Consider the following 22,178-nt stretch of genomic DNA (forward strand, 5'->3'; position numbering starts at 1 on the left):
CATAATACTTGGGTTCGCTGCAGAGGGTTACAAATTCAACTTCAAAAAGTCCAGAATTGCCCATCTAAAAATTCTATACGAAGGATATGAATTATCAAGTATAGCCTGGTTGACAATTTTTTAAGAACTTGAAGAATTAAAAAATCTAAAATATGAAAAGACGTATCCTCTGCCAATCGACATTCTGCCTCTACGACATTACGCCTGTGTAATCTATACAGACGGACATGCTCAACCCTCCGTTTGGGGAGAACAAGCATACAACCCCACATGTGAGATTACAAAAGAAGTGTGGCGCGGAGGTAAACTAAGACCTCTATTAACAAAATCACACTCAGTAGAAACTAATTCAGAACTACAAACTGAAATAATAGCTTTGAAAATGGCGCTAGATAATGCGGATCGCGAATTCCCGACACTTATAGTGTCAGATTCATATTACTGCGTCAAAGCATATAACAAGGATTTGCAGACATGGATTCAGAACGGTTACAAAGATGACACAGATGCACCAATAAAGCAGAGACTGCTCTGGGAACAAGTAGCTCTTTTGAAAAAAGAACTACCAAAGACTCACGTGACTCACTCACTGAGTCATCAACGTGATGGCGTTCACGTTGTGGGGAATTCATTGGCTGAAGCAGCCGCAGCGGCAGCCACTAAACCGGCTCCCGTAGATCGAAAAAAGCGTACATTAAAATACATTGACGGTGAAACAATGCTGGCGGTGAAAACGTCATCAAAAGGCGACTGCTCAGCGTTACCGATCAACTATCCACTCAATTATACATACATAATCGATGCAAACTCCGTCCCTTTTGCTCGAATCCCTGGAGTGGGGGATAGAGTGATTCCAAACATGGACAGGAGAAACTTGTTAATCGCAGACGCACACATGGGCAAGGGTCTCAGACACCTTAAATTAAAAGATTCTCTGGAAGAATTACAATCACGGTACTGGTGGCCAGGCATGAGCCTGCACTACACCATGTTTGTAAAAAACTGCCCAAACTGCAACAGAGATCGCAGTGGGGAGAGAAGCAGTTTAATACCTCGTCGTATCAAGGCAGATAATATTACCAGCAAAAAGAATGGCTTGCGATTAACATATACAGGCTAGTTTCCACTTATAATGTAGATCACCAGCACTCGGCTGACGTCCGGACTATTATACAAGATTTGCGAGTCTAAATGGCATATACGCTAAGAGCATGCTACGTTCGACCATTGTTTTCACTCAGGCAATCCAGCTTGGGGGGGAAACATGGCCAAATGAGCACAGCCCAGCGGGAATCTTCTCACTTCCTTCCTGAGGGTACGGGATGGTGTAAAGAAAAAACCAAGGCAGAAAGCAATCTATAATGGAAAGGATATTAGGTTCGGGAGCTGGGTGGGTCAAACATCTAATAAGTGTCCAACGTAGTCTAAATAACTTGCCAAGAAATTCTCTGAAGGGATTCAGTCCGTACGAATTATTATTCGGAACTAGGATGTTGATCTCTGACCTTGATAGTCAGACTTCAGTGGTAATAGAAAAAACCTTTGATGTCAAAGACCGTTTGGCTATTTTGCAGGACTTAAACAAAACAAGAAAAGACCTGAGCAACATACAGTTGAAACAACAGCCAACGACCACTGAAGAATCACCACCTGTCCCAGCAAGACCTGTCTGGATTCCAAAAGTCGGGGATCTAGTCAGGGAGAAGATCGCGGTAAAGAAGGAATTTGGGCCTTCTTACAGAAAAGCAGTTCCTGTCTTGTCTGTCAACGGGACAAGATCAGTTGTACTACCGCCACTTGCTGGTAAAAAGGAGAACCGAGTTGTATCCATCGACCTGGTAAAACCACAACATGTGGCCGATAACAAACAGTAGGCCAAGTGGACTCCCAATAAGTAGCAGAACACCAAGGTTTGCTACCAGTACAGAGGTCCTAACAAAAAGGCTCATCACATTCAAAACGCCTAAAGAAGAACAAGAAGGACTATGCAACAATGCAATAGAACTCAGACCTCTTAAAACCCAAATAAAGACATTTAGCAGAGACACACCAATCTACAATGAAGTGCCGAGTGACAATGCAAGAAACAAAAATCCTGAAGCAATTGGAACAATTGACAGAACTGCATCCGGGTACTTCATCAACTTCGATGATTCCTCTGAAAGCCTCAGTGAATCAAAGACGCAGCCATCATCAAAATCCTTTAAAGACAAAGCTAAGGAACTTTTGAAACATCTGAAAGAAACATATCTGGTTTCTCCATGGATTGAATTTTGGGTGGGTTTTGGTGCATTTATCCTCATACTTTGGCTCATCATGGTATTTACTTTGGGACGCTTCATTGAGGGAAAATATGCTAAAATGGACACAGCAAGTCAGAACATCAACTTGGTCCTCAAACCACACACATCTTCACACGTCGAGAAAAGAGAACTTTCTTCAGAACTTTCCTCAGCCAACTTCACAGCCAATCCTATACCTGGTGGGATAGCCTGGGACAACACTGACTATGAAATTTATGGTCCGGTCGAGATCCTGAAATATCCACACCAAATCAAGATCTCCTTGAGTGATTTTGCAAAACCAAACTCATTTGCTGATGATTGGGACTTCGAAAGCATCAACAATATGATGTCTGACTTAGTAATGTCTGCTAAATTTACAAAACATGATTATTTGCAAGGTTCTACAAATTATGATAGTATGTATTGCTATAACCATTATGGTAACCATTTTTTGCATAAATCTGCACAACCTAGAAATGTTTTAAATTATAATCAATGGGAACATTGTGCTACACCTCCAAAAGGGAGCTCTAGAACTGTTTATGACAAATATTCATATTTTTCAGGTTTTAACACAAGTAATGCTGAAACATTTTATTTTAAATTGTCAAACAAGACAGGGATGAAAACCATGATAACCAACACAAAATTGATATACTCAGATTCATTCTTTGAAAAAATGAATACATTTGGATTTGATTATTGGGACAAAAATATTGATTTGAAAAGTGTTTGGGGTACAAAAGAATGGCAAGTACAGGGTATAGAAGCTTTGTTTAGAGCCTGCATGATCCCAGAACAAATTATATTTTTAAATGACACTGTTCAACAAACCACCTGTCTTGGCTTAGCCAAAATCAAAGATTTAAATAATCCGTCTATTCCAAAGCCAACAATGTTTAGCAATAGCTCTGATACAGATGAAGAGATAGACGTAAACCATATATTAAACCAAAACAGAACACATCCTGATTGGAAACAATGGTTGATCTGGCCCACAGATACAAATCACTGTCAAGATAGATTCCTGAATAAAACACAGGGTTTCAAAATGACCAGGCCAGACCCTAGATATCCCCAAAGACATCACCCAGGGATAATAACAACCTACAGTGTGGGCAAATTATGCCTTCAATGGCTACAAACTTCCACACTGCCTGAAATTAAGCAACACCTAACTTTACTTACTGATGGTGCTGACTTGCGTGATTTCATTCTGGGACCACGCAAACAGCGTCAAAAGCGTTTCATAGCAGCCTCTGTATATGCAGCATACAATGAGGCCTGGAAGGTTACTCAAATTGAGACAGCAGAAAGAATACAGGAAATTGACCGTATCAATTTGGAAAAATCACTATCTGTAGTGGACAATGGGTTAATGACTCTGTCCTCCAGAATTTTTTCATTGGACAGCATTGTGTCTTCAGCAATCGATATATTATCGCAAGACTTACTGTTATTACAACATGGTCAGTCACAATTGCGTTCTATTGTACAGCTTGGCTGGACGTTACAAAATCTGCGTTCAGGCTATGTGCCTTGGCGTTTAATCAACACAACGTCACTATTCCAAATCTTTAACCTTACTGATAGACAAATCGGTATGGCGCAAAAGGGTGCTGATTATACAATCTTGAGCATTGAAAAACTAGAAAGATTACCAATGACAATGTCAGAACGAACCTGTCAGTGAATGGATAATACACGGAATCATAAATATTCCAATCTCAACCTTCAGGTTTCAATACTGCCAAAAATATATACAGGCTGGCATGTACGAGAAATTGGGAAAGGGGTACCTTAAAACAACTTGGAACCTGCCCTATTCACATGCATGTGTCAGTAATAAAGGACAGAAAGTGTTTCTTAGTGGCAACAATTGTGCTATGTCACTAAGCGGCACGCTTCTGTGTAACGGAATTAGTTTGCATGGAGCCTGTGAAGGGAATTCATACAACCTTTCATGTCACCAGCAAGGCGCACCTGCAACTGAAATAGAACCATTCTTTCAAAGACTCTATAATGGGAGTCACATTCTTATTGTAGACCGCAGATGTTGCAGTCTTATGCCCGGGACTCCTTATCTAGTAACTACAACGGCGAAGGTCAAGTGCTGTGGACGTTCTTTATTCCCCAGCTCCTTTCCAGACAGGGAGGCAAGGGCATGGCCCAGTTTGAAAATTACTTCTATTCGAATAGATACTTTAAGCAGAATGAAAACAGTGCTTCTTCAGACGCCTACAAGGCTCACGTCATCAAAAGAAACGTATGATCTACAAGTCGCAAGGACGACTGCAGAGATACATACATTATTATCAACTAATTCCCCCGTACATTTCGCGGAAATCCTGAGCGAAATCTTAAATATTTCTGATACCAATGGGATCTCAGGGGTATTTAAGAAAGTATTTTCGATGGCATTAACACCATTCAAAGCCATACTGGGTATTTTTCCAGATTTCGTCCATTCGATTTTTGGCGGACTTCCCCTGATCCTGGGACTAATTGCAGGAATCCTATTCCTAGTCCTTATTTTTCGTTATGGCAACCCATGTCACAGATCAAACTCTCGCGACAATGGAAGATACGATCCTAGCCATTGGATACCGGGACCGGATATCAAAAATCCTGGGACTCTCCCGGCTTAGAGACCTGAACATGACTTGGTTTCTATCATTTCGACCAATGTGGCAAAGGTGTGTTTTACCTGTACTAAGGTGTCTGCTATGCGGAGAAGAATGCGTGTTAGACACCTGTCTGACGCTACAATCGGATGCGCCAGTGGATGCAGATACACTGTTGGTTCCTACCAAGGTTCACGCTTTGTGCTGCCCTCAAAGGCTGCCAATCCTGATGACGGCATTCCTGGAATCTTCACCACTGCGATTGAAGAGTAGTGAAGTTCAAGATGAAAGCAGCATCGAACAGGTACGACCTTCTGTCAGCAATGCGAATCAGAATGTCAATGGAGACAATCATGCGCACGAATGCATGGTTACACCTATTTCCGACTTAGTGGAACTTTCCCATGAAGCTGTTGACAGTTTTTTCGAAAGCCTGAATGATATGATGTTCTCTCCAGAACAGAAATAGAGACTTTTGAGTAAACTCGCACACGGCGTTCCCTGAATTCGGCCTTCAACTTTAAAAATAAAGTCACATGAACAATTACAATCCAGTTCACGGACAGCAATTTTTTCAGCAAGCCCCTAAAATATTTTTCTTCCTATATTTTTCCCGGGACACTGATCTTCTGCTTAAAGTAAGAAACTATTCCTAGAGAACTAAGATTTCTATTTTTAGATACTTTATAGACTTTAGCTGCCCGCTGGTAGGTTCACAAATATTTTATTATGTGATGAAATGGTCTCGAACTTCCTTTCTGTATAGCCATATTAAGAGCCATTTCATGTGTATTTCTCATATACCAATTAGCAATAATGCATAAAAATGCGTGTTTACTTTTGCATTTAATTCATAGCTTAAGTGCATACAATATATATGACTGCAATTTTTCAGTATATTTGAAAATTTCGAAATGCATTTATGTATTTTGGGGTGGTAAGGTATACACTATACTCTATAGTATGTTGTACTATGTTATACTATGCATAGATTAGTAGATATGACCATAGTTAGCGTGGAGTGGGTGTCGTGTATTTCTATAGGTTCTGAATCGATCCCCCTATTCCTGACCCTATTCTGGTTAAACTAACTATCAAGTTAACTAACAGTCAGCCCATGAGGCAAGAAAACCCCCATGATGCAGATACCGTTATCTGACGCAGTCACACTACGGCACAGGAACGTGTTATCTGATTAGGTCATAACGCTTGAGATCTAATTAGACAAGCGACATTCCTCCAGCCCCTGATAAGGCATACGACGTTCTCATAACAAATCAAACCTATGACAACCTGGATAATCCGTGCGGCCATTGTTTTGATTTCACAGAGAACTTTTGCAAAAGAATGTGCTAACGAGCAAGTCGTATGACATCTTTATTGACGTACCTATGTCCATCCTTACGTCAATCTCGGCACCTTTAAGGTATAAATATTGCCGACCTTGCCCTATGCAAACACACGCGTGGTGACAAGACGGAGCAGCCATACTTGCCGAAGCCGAGAGCAGAAGCAGACCCCGCTGGCAGCAGCCCCGCCTTCCTGACGCGCTGCTATCTCAAGCCGAGAGACCCAGCACCGGCGCTTTCGGGCAGCCCTCGCAGGCAGCCTGGAATATCGAGAGCAGAGAAAGAGATACCATTCCTCATTCATCCTAAATTCCAGGTACAGAACTGAATAACCCCTCACAGAGAATTCTTTAGTTATTCACTTGGCAAAAACAAACTTAACTTAAACTGTAACTTTCTATTCCCGCCCACGCATTAGACTTAGGTCAGGTACACGGGGTAGGCGTATTTAGAAACACCAGTTGAGTACGTTTAGTCAAATGTATATGTGTATGTAAATATATTTTAATCATTTTAAACATCATATGGCTCAGAAACCATATCAATGTTTTTACAGTATTATTTTATACTATTGCTTCTAATGTATGCACTTTACTTAACTATAAGTATTGCAATAATATCGATCCATTTCTCATGTATGAGAAAAGAGACTGATCAATAAATAACACCTTTTTATTGAACACGCCCGTCTCTTCCTTTTCTCTACATTCTGATGAGACTAAGAATGCACGTACTGACTGAGTAAAATAATTGCCTTGTGCTCACACGACTCTCGAGATTGACTCTTGATTAGGGGAGAGCAAAGTTGTCATGTTCTATGGTTGTCAGAAACTAAATCCCTTCTTGTCTAATCAGGGAAGTTAATCCTTCCTTGAACATTCGAGAAAGTTTCTAGCGAACTCTGAGCTTAGCTGGCAAACCCAAAAATTAAGTCTAGTATCGACAGTAGTAGACCTAGTTAACGTCTGGCCTAGGCCTTTACTGCTGTAGGTACTATTCCAATGCGCAGAGCCTATTGGGAAAATAGGAACTACACTACAATGTCATGAGTGTGCTTATAACTAATTCTTAACCGACAGGCACAATTATGCATGCCGACCATTGTGCAATTTGAAGCATGACTTGTGCAATTTTTCCCTCAGGGCATTTTATTAATATTGTGGGATTGGAGTTGACGATCTGCAGCCTTTCCCCCACAGTTCCTTGCCAAGGTTTGTTGCATTTGTGTCGTTGCCAACATTTACAGTTTCCAATTGTGTTTCACGCTCTTTTCATGTGCGTGCCATCCCAGGGCACGCACGTCTGTCGTGGTCACATTGGTCCAACCTATGCCAACAGGGGAGGTAGTGACGACAAATGTCACCCTCTCACGGCATGACCCGCGTGTTACACCAATGTGTTTCTGTTGTGTTTTGTGACATTTGTTGTTTGTGTCCTGATGGCATAAGACGCACAATTGATGGTTGGAATGAGGAACAAATCAAAACATTCACACCCAGTCAAGTGATCAGGGTTAAACCCATCATTCTTTTGCTCACCATGCCACCCCAGTTTAGACCTGGCCATGTGCAAATCAGTGTTGACCGTATGCCTCAGCCCGAACTGAAAAAACAGGTCCTCCCTGGACTGGAAACAAGCATCCTAGGACCTGTTTTGTGGTTTCACACCTCATCAGCCAGGATAGCTTGAATCCAGTGGCACAGTGAGCCCGGGACCCACGTCTGTGCATACCCAGCGCACTTAGGGTGAGAAAACCTAAGACACCCAATTGATGGACGGAATGAACACCAAACTAAATCATTCACTCCAGATGGCAGCAGGCAGAAATAAAGCCAGAGGTTTTGTTGCTTTACTGGCCGCCCTTAGGCCACAGACTTTTATCACCGCTGATGTCAGCCGCACCTCAGGAAGGCACAGCCAGCTTGTCACCATTTCCTTTTCTCACCCTGTGTGTGTTGTGATTCTGCTGGTGTCTTGTCCAAGGGCTGTGATGGTGGTTGCTTGCCTCCTTGTCTGCCATGCGGTTGTCTGGAGCAGCTGCGGTAGACAGACTTTGCTTGCATCCATTATGGTTAAATCTGTACTTTTCTGTTCAAGTTCTGGGCTCCACACCCGGCCACCCCCTTTCCCGCAACGCAGCCTGTGGTTCTTTTCTCTCGTGACCATCTGGTGGTGTCATTTCTGTTTTAAAGCAAGTGTACCTCGTGATGCCGAATAATGGAGAGTGTGCCACTAGTTAACAGAGTTTGCAGGCTTGCAAGTCGATGCACCATAATGCCAGGGGTAGCGGACATGACGTCACACACCCTTTGATACCCGGCAGTGCCATCACTGAGTTGACTCCTTGTCATATCTTTAGCTTCCTGTTTGATGATGTGTGTGTGTGTGTGTGTGTAGTGGGGAGAAGAGATGGCATGGAAACTGCAGAAGGTAAACAGTCAGCCCCAACCCCTCCCTTTAGTTCTGTTCTTGCTGTTGGTTGTCCATTCTCTCTTACCAGTGTATATAAGGGCACTAAACGGCAAACTAGTAGCATCGGCTGTTACTAATATTTAACCTTCATTTTCTTAACAGGAAGTGGCGTGAATGCACTGAAATGGTTCTGCAATCCATTTACTAACATTTCTGACTGTCAATGACTGTCCTGATTCCTGACATTTTTGGATACTGTATTTGGTATGCATGTCCATGCTTGAGGACGTGGAGGCCAGTGAATGAGTGTGAAAAACATACCTGGGTATGTGTGCTTTTGTGAGTGTGTGTATATGTACATATATATATATATATATATATTCACTGAAAAAAACATAGGTTTCAGGGGCGTTATAGTTAGTTGGACATTTCACCCATACAAAACCATAGAAATTCCCCTGTTATAATTAGTTGAGCTAACTATAACTCGCGCGCGGCCGCAATGCACTGCTGTTGACGTCACATATTACATCAATCATGACATGGTCAGTGACATCACTCATGACATCACTGATGAAATCTCAAATGATATCACTGATGACATCACTGATGACATCATCCAGTGAATGTGTGTTTTTTCTGAAAATTAAATATGTTTTATATATGTACATCTCAAGGTTGATGGAAGAATAAAGAATAAATGGGCATATAATTGTCTAAATGGATGATTTTTGGGGTAAAATTAATTGTATAACTGACTGATTGTGTATTTTAGTGAATACATGGGTTAGTGACTAATGTTTAAATATGTGAATATCTCAATAAGTCTCTCACTTTGTGTGTAAGTGACTGCATGGGTTGGTGAGTAGCTACATGAGTGTCTATATAGGCTATTAGTTGTTTTTTTTAGTATCAGTATGAGTGTCTGAGTGGCTGTATGGTTCGCTGGGGGGTATTACATAGTGCATAGATGCATGAATGAGTGGCTCACTGTTTGTATGTGAAGACAGCATGTGTGCAGGACTGTATGGGTGGATGAGTGTGTGTATGAGTGTTTTAGTGAGTGAATGACTGTCTCAATAGTGTCTTTATGAGTAACTACATATGTTTTAAACTAGTATATGTGAGTGTTGGTGTATATAAGTGAGTATATGTGAGAGTGAGAGATTGGAAAAGTTCCTGTATAAATTAGTATGTGTTTCTATAAGTGATTGCTTAAGAGAGTAAGTATGTGTACATTTCTGTAGCAGTACGTTTGGTGGTGTGTGTATAACTGTATATGCAATTTAATGGATGTTTGATACTTTGTTTGCATGTGTGACTATGTGTGTGAGTAAATCTATGGATGAGTGTCACTGTGTAACAGGATGTATAGGTGTATGAGTACATATGGTGATTGAGTACATGAATGAGTGGATGTGTGTTTAGATCTTTTTTTTGAGTGTGTGTATAAAAGGTTATATTAGGGTGAGAAGAGGTCTGCCACTCTATCACAAGGTTGATGTCATCAGTGATGTCATTTGAGATGTCATAAGGGATGTAATATGTGACGTCATCAGCAGTGCATTGCGGGCGCGCTAGTTATAGTTAGCCCAACTAACCTTAACAGGTGAATTTCTCTGGTTTTATATGAGTCAAATGTTCAACTATAAAGTCCCTGAAACCTATGTTTTTTTTGTGAATTTCTAAGGTTTTTTAAATGCTAATTCCTAACTATAATGTCTGTAAAACCTATGTTTTTTTCAGTGAATATGTATATATACATATATATATTTATGGAATGAGGTTAAAAGTAGTGCAGAAAAGAAAAACATGCAGAAAGAAGCAACAGAAATGCAGAAAAAGGCAAGAAAGGCGCAGAGGCAAGCAAGAGTGGCTTGCACACCATTAGTACCAATTTAACACCCACATTTAGAAATAAGTAACAGGTAACTGTTCTAGGTTTGCAAAGGGCCTTCCACCACGCTGTAACACTTGTCGCTGCATTTTTGGTAACGTTTGACCCGTTTCAGTTAGAAACAAGACTTTTTTTGTTCAAATCTGCAGATTAGGGTGCAGATAATGAATTATGTGGCTAATGCATAAAATGTATAATTGTGTGAAAGTCGGTGCAGCCAAACAGTCACATAATTCCAGTGGCCCTGCTCATACTTCTATCTGGGTCCACAAGTGCTCCTCGGTGATTCCATCTTTTTTCGTCTCACCTAGTTCATAGTTGAGCTTCTATGGAACTGAGGTTAAGACTCCACAACACAGACTACCATACCACATAATTACTCTCCATAACACATAATCCCACTTTACATAAAACCTACACACTAAATACCACATACTTTCTATCCACTTAATTTCCCTGCACAACATACCACATAATTCCACTACACACAACGTACATCCACACCACTCAAAAAAATATTGTAAAAAACGTTTGCATTTACAACGCCAATAGCTCTAATTCTCACAAATGCTAAATTTATTACATTGCAAACACTTCTTTAACTAGTAGTCACGTTTGCAGGGTGGTAGGGAGAGGGTGATGGGCCTCTGACCAGCGCTCAGGAATTCCGGTGCGTTGTGCTTACAGGAAGTACCAGTAGGGCTTCTTGGCCTCCAAAGTCCCACAGGAGTAAATTGGACTTCATCCCCATCCTGTAGTCTGCCAGGAGGCGCGTTTTCAGAATGGCTGCGAAAGGGGGGCCTGGCCTCCGAAGAAGTCTTAGCAATCCCACTGTGCAGGACGTACTGGTGGTAACAAGAGGGGTAGTTGGCCCCCAAGGACAACCTTGGGGGCCAACTACCCCTTTTATTACCTCCAGTAAGTCCCACACATCAGCATTGCTAAGTTTGAAGAGCAGGCCACGCCCCCTTTTCCCAATACTCTACAAATGCACTCCCTGGCGTGCTCTTTGATGGGGATTGAAGTCCCCTTCGCTGCTGGAATTCCTTTAGGGGCCAACTAGCCTACCTCTTACCTCCAGTTATCCCCACACAGTGGGATTGCTGAGAGGTAGACAAAGACCTCTTCCCCTTTCTGCAACACTCTGCAAACGTGCCCCCTGGTGCATTCTAGGTTGGGAGATTAACTCCCCTTGAATACTGAGGGTCCCTGGGGGCCTACTAGTCCACCTGGTACCTCCAGTAAGCATCACAGAGCTGCGTTGCAAAGAGGTGTAAAAAGGGACTCGGCCTCGGACCACCTCTTCGTAACACAGCCCTATGGCGCTTACTGGAGGTACCTGGTTGGCTACTTGGCCCCCTGGGACCCTCAGGATTGAAGGGGAATCAATCACCTAACTTAAAACCTGCCACAGGCACATTTGCACAGTGGTGCAGGGTGGAGCCGGGCCTGATGTGAAAAGTATGCAAATGCACCCTGTGGTGCGTTTCAAGTTGGGGGATTATGTCCTCTTGAATTCTGAGGGTCCCTGGGAGACAACTAGCCCACCAGGTACCTCCAGTAAGCGCCACTGAGCTGCGTTGCAGTGAGATGGTAAGAGACCACATCCCTTTATACACCGCTCTGCAACGCAACTCTGTGGTGCTTACTGTACGTACATGGTGGGCTAGTTGGGCCCAGGAACCCTCAGGATTCAAGGGGTCTTAATCATCAAACTTAAAACCCGCCACAGGGCGCTTTTGCACAATTGTCACATCAGGCCCCACCCCATCCCTGCACCACTATGCAAACGTGCCTCCGGACTTTTGCCATTTATGCAGCAAAGTTTTTAAGCATAGGATTAACTAGTTTCAGCCAAGCTGAGCTGTAAAATGACAAAAGCCTTGTACCACCACAGGTGGGGAACTGAAGCTTTGGATTGATAAAACTCCATGCAAGCTCAACTGGATGTGAATAAAAGTAGGGGCGGGCGTAGTATGCAAAGTAGCTACGCTTTGCACTACGCGAACTTCACGTTGCACTACGCGAGCTGCATAGTAGCATGTTCGCGCTGAGCAAGATGAATTTTTATTGATTGCACAGTGCGGGCAAGCATCCGGCACTGTGCAATCATTGAAAACGACATCTTGCACAGTGCGAGCTGTAGTTTTCTGCCGCTTGAGTAGATTTTTACTGGAGCGGCAGCTTTCTCAACGCGGACTGGTAGTTTCTCAACGAGTGCGGTCGCAAGCATGCGCGACCACTCGCAATGAGAAACCTGACCTCCCAGCGTTGAGAATCTCGCCGGGAGGTTTATTTTCCACGCTCGCGATCGGCAACTTGATGTCGCTGATAGCGAACGAGGAAAAAGTCTCACCAGGATGTCATTTTACTTGCTCGCGGTCGCCAACATGACGTTGAGGACCGCAAACAAGCAAAAAATGACCGCTGCACTACGCCACGCAGCGCTACACGTGTTCGCACTGTGCTACGTGCAGCTCGCGTAGTGCGAAGTTGTGCAAACTTCGCAAACTACACGAGCGTAGCATAGTGCTTCGCACAGGTTTAAATAAAAACAATCCCTGGCATATGTTGTGCTGCCATTACAGCCATTTCGAGATGTTTAGATTTGTCTAGACACAATTTAACATCAATTAAATAATTAACAATTCATAATTTATTTTTTTATATTTAATTAACATCTCAACCTAGAACCCTACAAACCTAGCAGTCCGCAATTAATAAATAAGTAAAATAATTAAGTATTGCCTATTTTACATATTGAAAATTCAATAAATATTTAATTTACAAAAAATAATTAATAGCTAACTAAACTATTACTTAGTAAACTTCCCACCATTTACCAGTAAAAACCTAGTAGCACACAACTAAAATAGAAGTGAAATAGTCAGTATTCCATAATTACATAAATATAATCAATTCAATGATTCATTTCTGAGTAATGTAGGAATTCATTATTACATAACTTCCCACCGTAGACCACTACAAACCTAGCATTGCACAACAAAAATGTACGTAAAATAAATCAGTATTCCATATTGTACATAAATAAACTCAAATAAATAACTAATTAACTATTAATGATTCATTGTTCATTATTACTTAAATAACTTCACTACCTATACCCCTACAAATCCAAAACACACTTCAGCACAATGAAATACCATTAATAATTAAATTAAAAAATGTAAATCATTTAAAATTAACAAGCTGTTTTAGAAAAATGTATGACATTTAAATAAACAATAGTAACATTAAATAAACATATCAACTAAAATAAATTACAATAATTAAAAACATCATTTTTATCAACTATATAACTGAAAACGTTATTACATTTTTTAATATTCTTTAAAATGATATTACTTCAAAACCTGTTATTCTTGTCACCAACATTAATACATTATAATATTTTTGTGTTACGATATATAATTAACGATATTCATGTCTCTTGATATTTTGAACTCGATATTTTGTCAAAACTGCCAAAGATACAGCACAATGGGCCCGATTCACAGAACTAACTTAAGACAAAATCCTAAACTTACTACTTTTGGTATTCACAGAAGTTAGGATTTTGTCTTAAGTTTGTCTTAAGACAGACTTAAGACAGACTTAAGAAAGACTTAAGACAAAATCCTAACTTAAGTCTGTATTAAGTTTGTCTTAAGACAAAATCGTAACTTCTGTGAATACCAAAAGTAGTAAGTTTAGCTTTTTGTCTTAAGTTAGTACTGTGAATCGGGCCCAATTACATCATTTGAAGACTGAGGTGCAGAAACGGGATAAAATAGAGGTAACCCAAATATATCAGATTGCGAGGACTTTCTACTGAAATTTGAAGACAAGGCTGACACAAGCCACCATCAGCTCTTCAGGGGTGGGCAATTACTAGACTAAAACACGCTAGTTGGAGTACAGGACATAGAGACCCACCTCACCACAAAATAAGGCTATAGAGAGTCATGTTCCATACTAACTGTGTTGCATGAGAGAGGCAAGGCTGCAAGGACTGTCAGATGAGACATTCAGGCAAGAGATGCACAAACAGCGACATAACTCTGTCTTGTAGAATATTCATTTCCAAAATCATTATTAAGTAACAAAATACTGTATGGAAGTGCTTAGGCTGTTAGGTAGTCATGGTCATGAACATATGTTACAAAAAGGTAATAACCATGAAACATGCATTATTGTTATTCGAATATCTTGATCTAAAGCCAAGTGCTCATCTAACATTGTGTATTGTGGAAAAAGAACCTGTAATGTAAATAGCAGATGTAATGCAAAACAATGAAAATAGTCAATAAAACTTTTAAATAAATTGACAAATTTCTGGAAAATGTTATGGAAGATCAGCATATCCATTATATTAGGCATTGTTAGGGGGTGCTGTTATATTCCATATAGGTACAATAATATAGCCTTGGTAACGTCATTACCCTTCACCTATATTCTTCCTTACATTACAATTGTAACGGTTTACAGGGACTGACCTTTTACCTAGATATGACACTGCATTCAGAAAGCAGGTTTTTCCTACATTATGCATGAGGATTCTTGGAAGCACAGCAGGACGACCATATCCTGTATAATATCTATGTATAAACTTCATGCCCAACATCATCCTTAAGCTGACACAGTAATTCAGCAAGGTAGGAACCCTGGGTAGACCGATGGGTATATATACTTCACATCTTACTAAGACAGGACAGAGGAGACTAAGACTTCCCAGCCGACACACTGACCAGAGAAGCTGAGGTTCCTACATGCAGACACTACAGCTTTCAGTGGTCTAAACATCCATCGCGGGCTGTCCAACTCACGACCAGGGCGGGGTCCCACAGTCTCTCACTTCAGGTAATGGGGTTGACTTTATCCTAGAGGGATTCTTGGCTTAACCCCTACACACATGCTAGGTACTAAATCTTAAGTTAGGGAGGCATCGTAGGAGTATGACCCCTCTTTTTTATCATGGATTTTATTTACTTGTACGTATTCATTATTATTGGAAGATGATAGAACTCTATCATCCTATTACTTTTATAGCGCTTCTAATCACATATATCTTATACTGTCTAACGGTTGTTGCAGCTCATCTATTCAACACCAGAATAACAACTGTTCAACAAATGCTTATTGAAATATGTCCAGACCGTTTATTCGGTGTAACTCTCTGAGACTAAGTGAGCACAAGTGACTGAGCGAAAAGTTGTGTATTGTTTCCACTGTCCTGAGGGATCAGGGTTGTCATGGTCGATGGCTGCCAATAACTATTCTCTCTCCTTGGTAAGAGGAGAATCTAGTGGCACTGTGAGCTAGTAGGGAAAACTGCCTAAGTATTTTGTGGGTTATTTACCTAATTAGTAAGATTTCAGTTGATATCCTGGTCATGGTCAACTTTTCTTACAGTCTGCATCCTTCAGTATCTTCTCTTACAGAATAAATCTTGAGAAAGGTTCATAAGCGTTTTGACAGTTTCCAACTTAGATCCTCATTTAGTGGCAAATTTACTACATTTTGACAAATTACAGAGCTGCAACCAAATCTGCATTGTGGCTACGGGACAGGCAAAAACTGCACCAGATCTTTCCAGCAGCATAGTGCAAAGATGCGTGTGTTCCTTCAAGCATTTGTTTTGAACTTGAAGGGGACGGCTCCACAAGAAAATCATGCTTTAATACTGTTCCCTCTTGATTTGTGCTGTACAGCGCAGCCACAAGCAAAGTTTGAAAAGTATTGAGAAAAGAAAACCTTTCTCATACCTTACACCTGCCTTTAAGAGAAATGCATTTCCAGCGTAAGTAGATAGGGATTTGTGCAAAAACACATAGGTGGTTGAATGGAAATGCACAAGTACCACCAATGGAAGACTCTCTTGACGGAAAGTAACCTAAAGTAGCTTTATATTGCACATGTTTGTTACTTTATCCCCCTTTCAAACACAAATTATGATTTCATTGTGGTTTTGGGCTTTCAAAACCCTTTGAGCAAACCCAACATGCAGGAAGTAAAATCTGTGCTCATCCGAGACACTTCTTTTATCTCTTCTAGAAGCACAAAACGCTTTGTGTAGCTGTTTCTGAAATGAAAAAAAGACAAGCAAAGAGAGTTATTGAAACATTAAGGTCCATGTAGCATGCGTTTAGAATAAAAGGTACCAATAATGTTGCAAACTAACGTTTTTGAACATGAGAACTGTTTCATATAATGTTTGGAAATTCTTCTTACCACTTTGTGACTTCAATTCTTTTGTAGCTGAACATAGCCCTGAAAGAAATATTGAAAGCGCTTGAACAACTTGGCTGTGCACTTATGGAGAACGTAAGATTGATTATTATTTACTTCTATTTACTTATAGTCTCTAACCTGACTTAAAATGGTACCTCGGATCATAGTGATTCGCGATCTATCATGTGAGCGATAATAAAATTCATGAATGGCATCTACACATCTGTGGGTATTGTATACTTTCAACAAAAGAAGGGGTAGATTGGGAATTGTATGGGTTGCTAATCTTCCCCCCACCCTAGTTGAGGACTGACCTCCATATCTAGAGGTGCTGCCATGTTGATGGGGGTCTATTGAAATTAATTGCTTCTGCTAGTGTGGCTGAAACATTTTTTGAAAGCCTGAATCTGGATGGCTGCCACATGTTGGCATATTCCCAGCATTTGTATCAGCAGAAATAAACAATGTGAGTGTTTCTTTCTGCAAAATAAATAACAACCCAATGAGCCTGATGTACACAGGATGTTGTCCCTATTGAACTATTGTTGATTTCTGTGCCCATGTCAACCATACTTCACCAGGTCATAGCAGTCAACCTGATTCATGCTGGTGACAGGGCTTGTACTGTTAAATGAAAAGCAGCTCCTTGTACAGCAGCTTGCTGCTCTGACATTGTGCTTGAGGTCCTAAGTACCCTTTGACTTCCCCTGCTTTTCCCCACTGTCTGATCTTATATCAATACACTGGTGTATACAGGATAGTGGGGTAGAAAGAAAGGCTTCTGCCATTCCGCATAGAGTTCCCTTTACATACCACTCACAGGATTAACACAGCCAGAGCTCCTACCCCTCAATCTGTTGGGAATTGGCCCTTTAAACCGAAAGCAGGCCCACGTTCACCTACTTAGAGCTTTGACTTTCTGCACCATGAGCTATGGGGCCATTAACTTCCATTAGTCTCCTCACATCCACCCTTACACCAACTACTGCATTCTATGGGTATGTGGGGTTTAGAGGTGGTCAGTTGTGGCTCTGTAAGGCTTCTCTAGAGACTCCCACGATGATAATCCACTCAGCCATTGCTGTCCTCACTGTGTTGTGTGAAAGGCAGGGCTGGTCCATCCCAGGTACTGTGCATGTGACTGAAAGACAATTTTATATAGCACCTTTTGGATTTTCAGTAAATAGGGTGGCACTTTTATTACTTGTCCGAAAAAGGGTTTTTCTAACTTGACTGTTCAGGTTTTTCTTGTATTTTATGTTGTGGGTAAACCAGATGAAATCAAAGTTGCCTTTAACCCTTGCACTCCTTCTAACCTCAAACCAAATCAAAATGAAATCCATCTGTGAGCTCAAAAAATTAAATGATTCCTAGGAGAATTATAGGATCGATTGTGAGAATGTAAGCATAATGATTGATCGTCTCTAAAGTCTTGCCTGTTGAGGGGGATGCAAAGGCATATCAAAGAAAAACAAAAAACTGCCCAAAGCAAATTTAATCTTGCCATTGTTCATAAAAAATAAAGATGAAAGTAAAAATACGTATGTAAATGGAGGCATAAGAAGGATAACTACTGAACCTAAGAGATAAGGTGCCTAATAATGTTTTGAATCACTATTTTAAGCTTAAAATTCCAAGTATCAGACGGAGCACAGCTTTTAACTATCATTTAACTAGATAATGTTATTTTAATTTGCATGAAGCAGTGCAGAGGGTATTGATGTCATTTGAGATGTCATCAGTGATGTAACTGAACATGTCATGAGTGATGTAATATGTAAGGTCATAAGCAGTTCATTGCGGGGCAGCTAACTATAACTGATGAATTTCTCTGGTTTTGGAAGAGTGAAATGTCAGCTTAACTATAACGTCACTCTAACCTTTGATTTTTCATTGAATATATATATATATATATCTCACAAGTCTATTCCGATAAAGTGCGCTCTCAGCAGATACAGACTCCACAGCAAAATAGGTTCCAAGGGTGTTTATTCACAACGCGTTTCAGCTTAATGCAAAGCCTTGATCACGTGAAAAAAGTGCATAAATAGACAACTGATAAAGCTTTCGGGTATCGTGATGGGAGATAGACATAGGACTGGCTCTGGCACTGCATTTCAGTTAGACATGTTAACCAACGGACATCTTGTAATGGTTGAAAGTCTAGTGTAACCAGATGTAAAACAATTTACATAGATAATCCTGTACATGGATCTTTATTGCCGCTTTATCTGCAGTTTTCTGTCGATGAAAGCGGCGATAATGTATCGCCTTATGTTGTTCATAATATGCCGCTTCGTTCCGTGCCCTGCATGGCATTTTGCAATGCAGGGCGCGTTACGAAATTCGGGGCATACTATCAAGGACCGGTGTTGAAATTATCGCCGTTTTATCGTATTCGTAGCGTATGCTGAGAATGATTAGCAGTAGAAACTATGGTGCGATCACTCTCTCACTGTCAAATGAGAGCACAGGGCGAGATATGAGATTTGTTAGAAGTGGTCACTTATTGGAGATCCGATTCAACTGTGTGTCTTATTGTGCGATGTTAGGCAATGCTTACATGATTACGGTAACTGAGCGGGTGGTTTGATTAAAAAAAAGTTGTGTTAACTCATCTGCATGGGAAGCTGGATGTTTCCATCTGGCTGTCGATTCAAGCAGAGCCAACCAAATCAGTCGTATAAGAGCGCTATTGTCTCAAAAAGAGGCCGCTCTTACATCTGCTAGAGAAACATTTGTCCTTCATGTAGCAAACACCTGCACAGAAGTGTATGCTTTGTTAAAAACAGACGTGCCGTGGAATTTAAGGGAGTTAATTTAGACTATCTTTAATGCGTCCTCGAGTAGGGGGTTAGCTTACTTTTTTTAAATTATAAGAATTGGTCTTTTGACTTCTGTAGAAAGTATATTTGGGGTCTTGTCGGTGTTTTTTCATTGCATTTTTTGCAGCATCTTTGGTGAATTGTGCTTAATGGTCGGATCAGTTGCCAGTGTGCTGGTATTAATTTGTTTACTTAAAAATGGATGCACATCTTCCAGAAGACGACAATATTTCTCGGTTGTTGCTGGTCCGCAACCGAATGCTTAGTTACTATGGAGCGCTGCCTCTTGCAACGTTGAGTGCAGCTTATTGATTATCATTTTGATCCTCCTTTTTCACATGCGTTCAGCCTCTTCCATTGCCTGAGCTGTGATTTCGACTGGGCCCTGGATTTGTGTCTCTGCGGTACGGTGTCTCCCGACGTGGATTATGACCAGCTGATGAGCCCCTTAGTGGTTCATGACTTACTCTGTTCTGGCGGCGGGATTATGGCCTTAGCAGCGACACATGGAATAATGGGACGTTGGAATGTTTTTGCAGCGGCGCATGAGTTATTCGCACGCAGTTACACTGAAGATGACCCGAGTTTTCCTCCGATGGTGATAGAGGCTCCGGTCTTTGAGGAACATGTATGCTCATTCTCACTATTGAATTGGATGGCTGAAATGTTTTCAGATGAGAACAATAACTTCCTGTTGGAGGCTGTTGCTACATACTGTGCTTACACGCTGTTGGATTAAGACTCTTTAATTTTTCTGCGTATTCTTTATTTTTTAGCTACTGCTTTCTATCAAGAGCGAATAACTTTTTTTAGGAAATGTGTACTTGACTCTGGTTTTTAGTCTTGGAGTGTGCGTTTCTAAGTGGCACACGTTTATATCACGTGCTTTGATGAAGAAAGGGTGCCGTGGGGCTGAGGCTTGCACTGACACCCTGTTAAGTTAGCATGGGTTTATTAGAAGCTTACACGCTATTTTTGCTTTCCTGCTCTGCTTTGCACATGACACATACTTGTGATATTGTTTAGAGAAGTATGAGTATTTTGTTTTATATAAGAATAATTTGGTATGCTAGATTTGTAAAGTTCCTCGCTAGTTTTGTGTGTATAGTGAGAGCATGGAACATTAAAGTTATCTTGAATACTGTGTCTGTTCAGAATGATCCTCGGAAGTTCGAGCTATAATACATATATAGTTGTGTCCACCTTTGATACTTGTGCTTTTCATAATGCATTGTGGAGGCAAAGTTACACACATTTGGAGAACATTCATATCTTGACAGTTTGTGGAGCACTGAATGTGATCTATTACTGCTGAGTACCAGAGGTATGGGTCTGACCATGTAATCCTATGAGACTTTCTGTAGTTATAAACGAATCTGCTAGGTAGGGAGGGTGAAATGTAGGTATATTTAAAATTTGTTTACCTTTAGTATTATAGGATGCTTTTTCCGTTTGTATCTTATAGAATAGTAACAATGCTGACAACCTTGTTTGTGATAATATGTTTGGTTGTATTATCTAAGGTACTGTGCATGAGATTTTGGCGTTAGAAATCTCTCGTTTATTTATTTACATCTTGCATTGGACTGGTGTAAAACTATAATGAAAGAGTGCTATTGTTATCCACGTTACTTCATGTAATCTAAGTGGCATGTCCTGGGTTGACTAGTCATTGGTGTTTTTGCTCTAGGGCATTGGTTCCCAAAATTTTGACTCCTGAGGACTCCCCATAGAGTCACCACTGGAAGCCGGGGACCCCCAAGCAATTTGTAGGATTTAAATTTCAAACATTAAAACCGTAATTCTGAAAAAATTAACACATATGTACACACAAAACAAATACTCAAATTACTAATGATTTTAGTGGCATATTTACAAGCCCCTATCACCATGGGAACATCACTTTCTGAGAGTTTTCTGTGGCGATAGGGGCTTTGCCTTATTTACAAGGCAACGTTAAGTCACTTAACGTGGCTTAACGGTCCCTTGTAATTAAGACCCCCTTTGACACAATGCTTAGCGTGAAAGCGGTGGGCAGTGCGTGTTGTGGTGGGTGTTTCCTCTGTGACACCCATTGATTTTGATGCTTCTGCCTATTTACAAGAGCAGCGTAAATGGAAAGCAGCGCCAAAATTAAGGCCAGGGAAAACCTGGTCTTAACTTGGCGAAACAATGAGAAATGCTCCATTTCTCCTCGTTTTTGTAAAACACCTTGGATTGTTTATGTTCTGGAAGGCGACCCTTCCTGCACATAAACAATCTTTAATAAAAAAATACATTTCGTAACTTCTATGTGTGATGCATTAAGCAGGTCACATAGAAGTGACAAAATGACATTTCAATATTGTTTATGTGCAGGAAGGGGGACCTTCCTGCACATAAACAATCTTCCCCTATTAAATGTAGCGCTAGTGCAGGGGAAACGCAGGGCTGCACCATATTCTTGTAAATATGGTGCAGCCTTGCGTTTCTGAAGTAGTAGAGTGTTGTTAAGCCAAGGAGGCTGGTCTGGAGAAGTACAAAATAAAGGAGTGCTGGTCTGGAGAAGCACAAAC

The 22,178-nt window shown here is 40.8% G+C and overlaps 1 protein-coding gene across 4 annotated transcripts in view; it reads left to right on the forward strand.

The window, feature by feature from the left end:
* LOC144766566 (uncharacterized) overlaps positions 1-22,178 on the forward strand; it is an 844,102-nt gene that overhangs the window by 132,475 nt on the left and 689,449 nt on the right. For all 4 annotated transcript variants that reach the window (XM_078650371.1, XM_078650370.1, XM_078650369.1 and 1 more), the window contains exon 3: positions 16,826-16,891. In XM_078650371.1, coding sequence (XP_078506497.1) covers positions 16,826-16,891 — 66 coding nt within the window. The remainder of the gene's footprint in view (positions 1-16,825; positions 16,892-22,178) is intronic.

Source organism: Lissotriton helveticus, chromosome 7 (genome assembly GCF_964261635.1).
Source record: "Lissotriton helveticus chromosome 7, aLisHel1.1, whole genome shotgun sequence".
Lineage (NCBI taxonomy): Eukaryota > Metazoa > Chordata > Amphibia > Caudata > Salamandridae > Lissotriton > Lissotriton helveticus.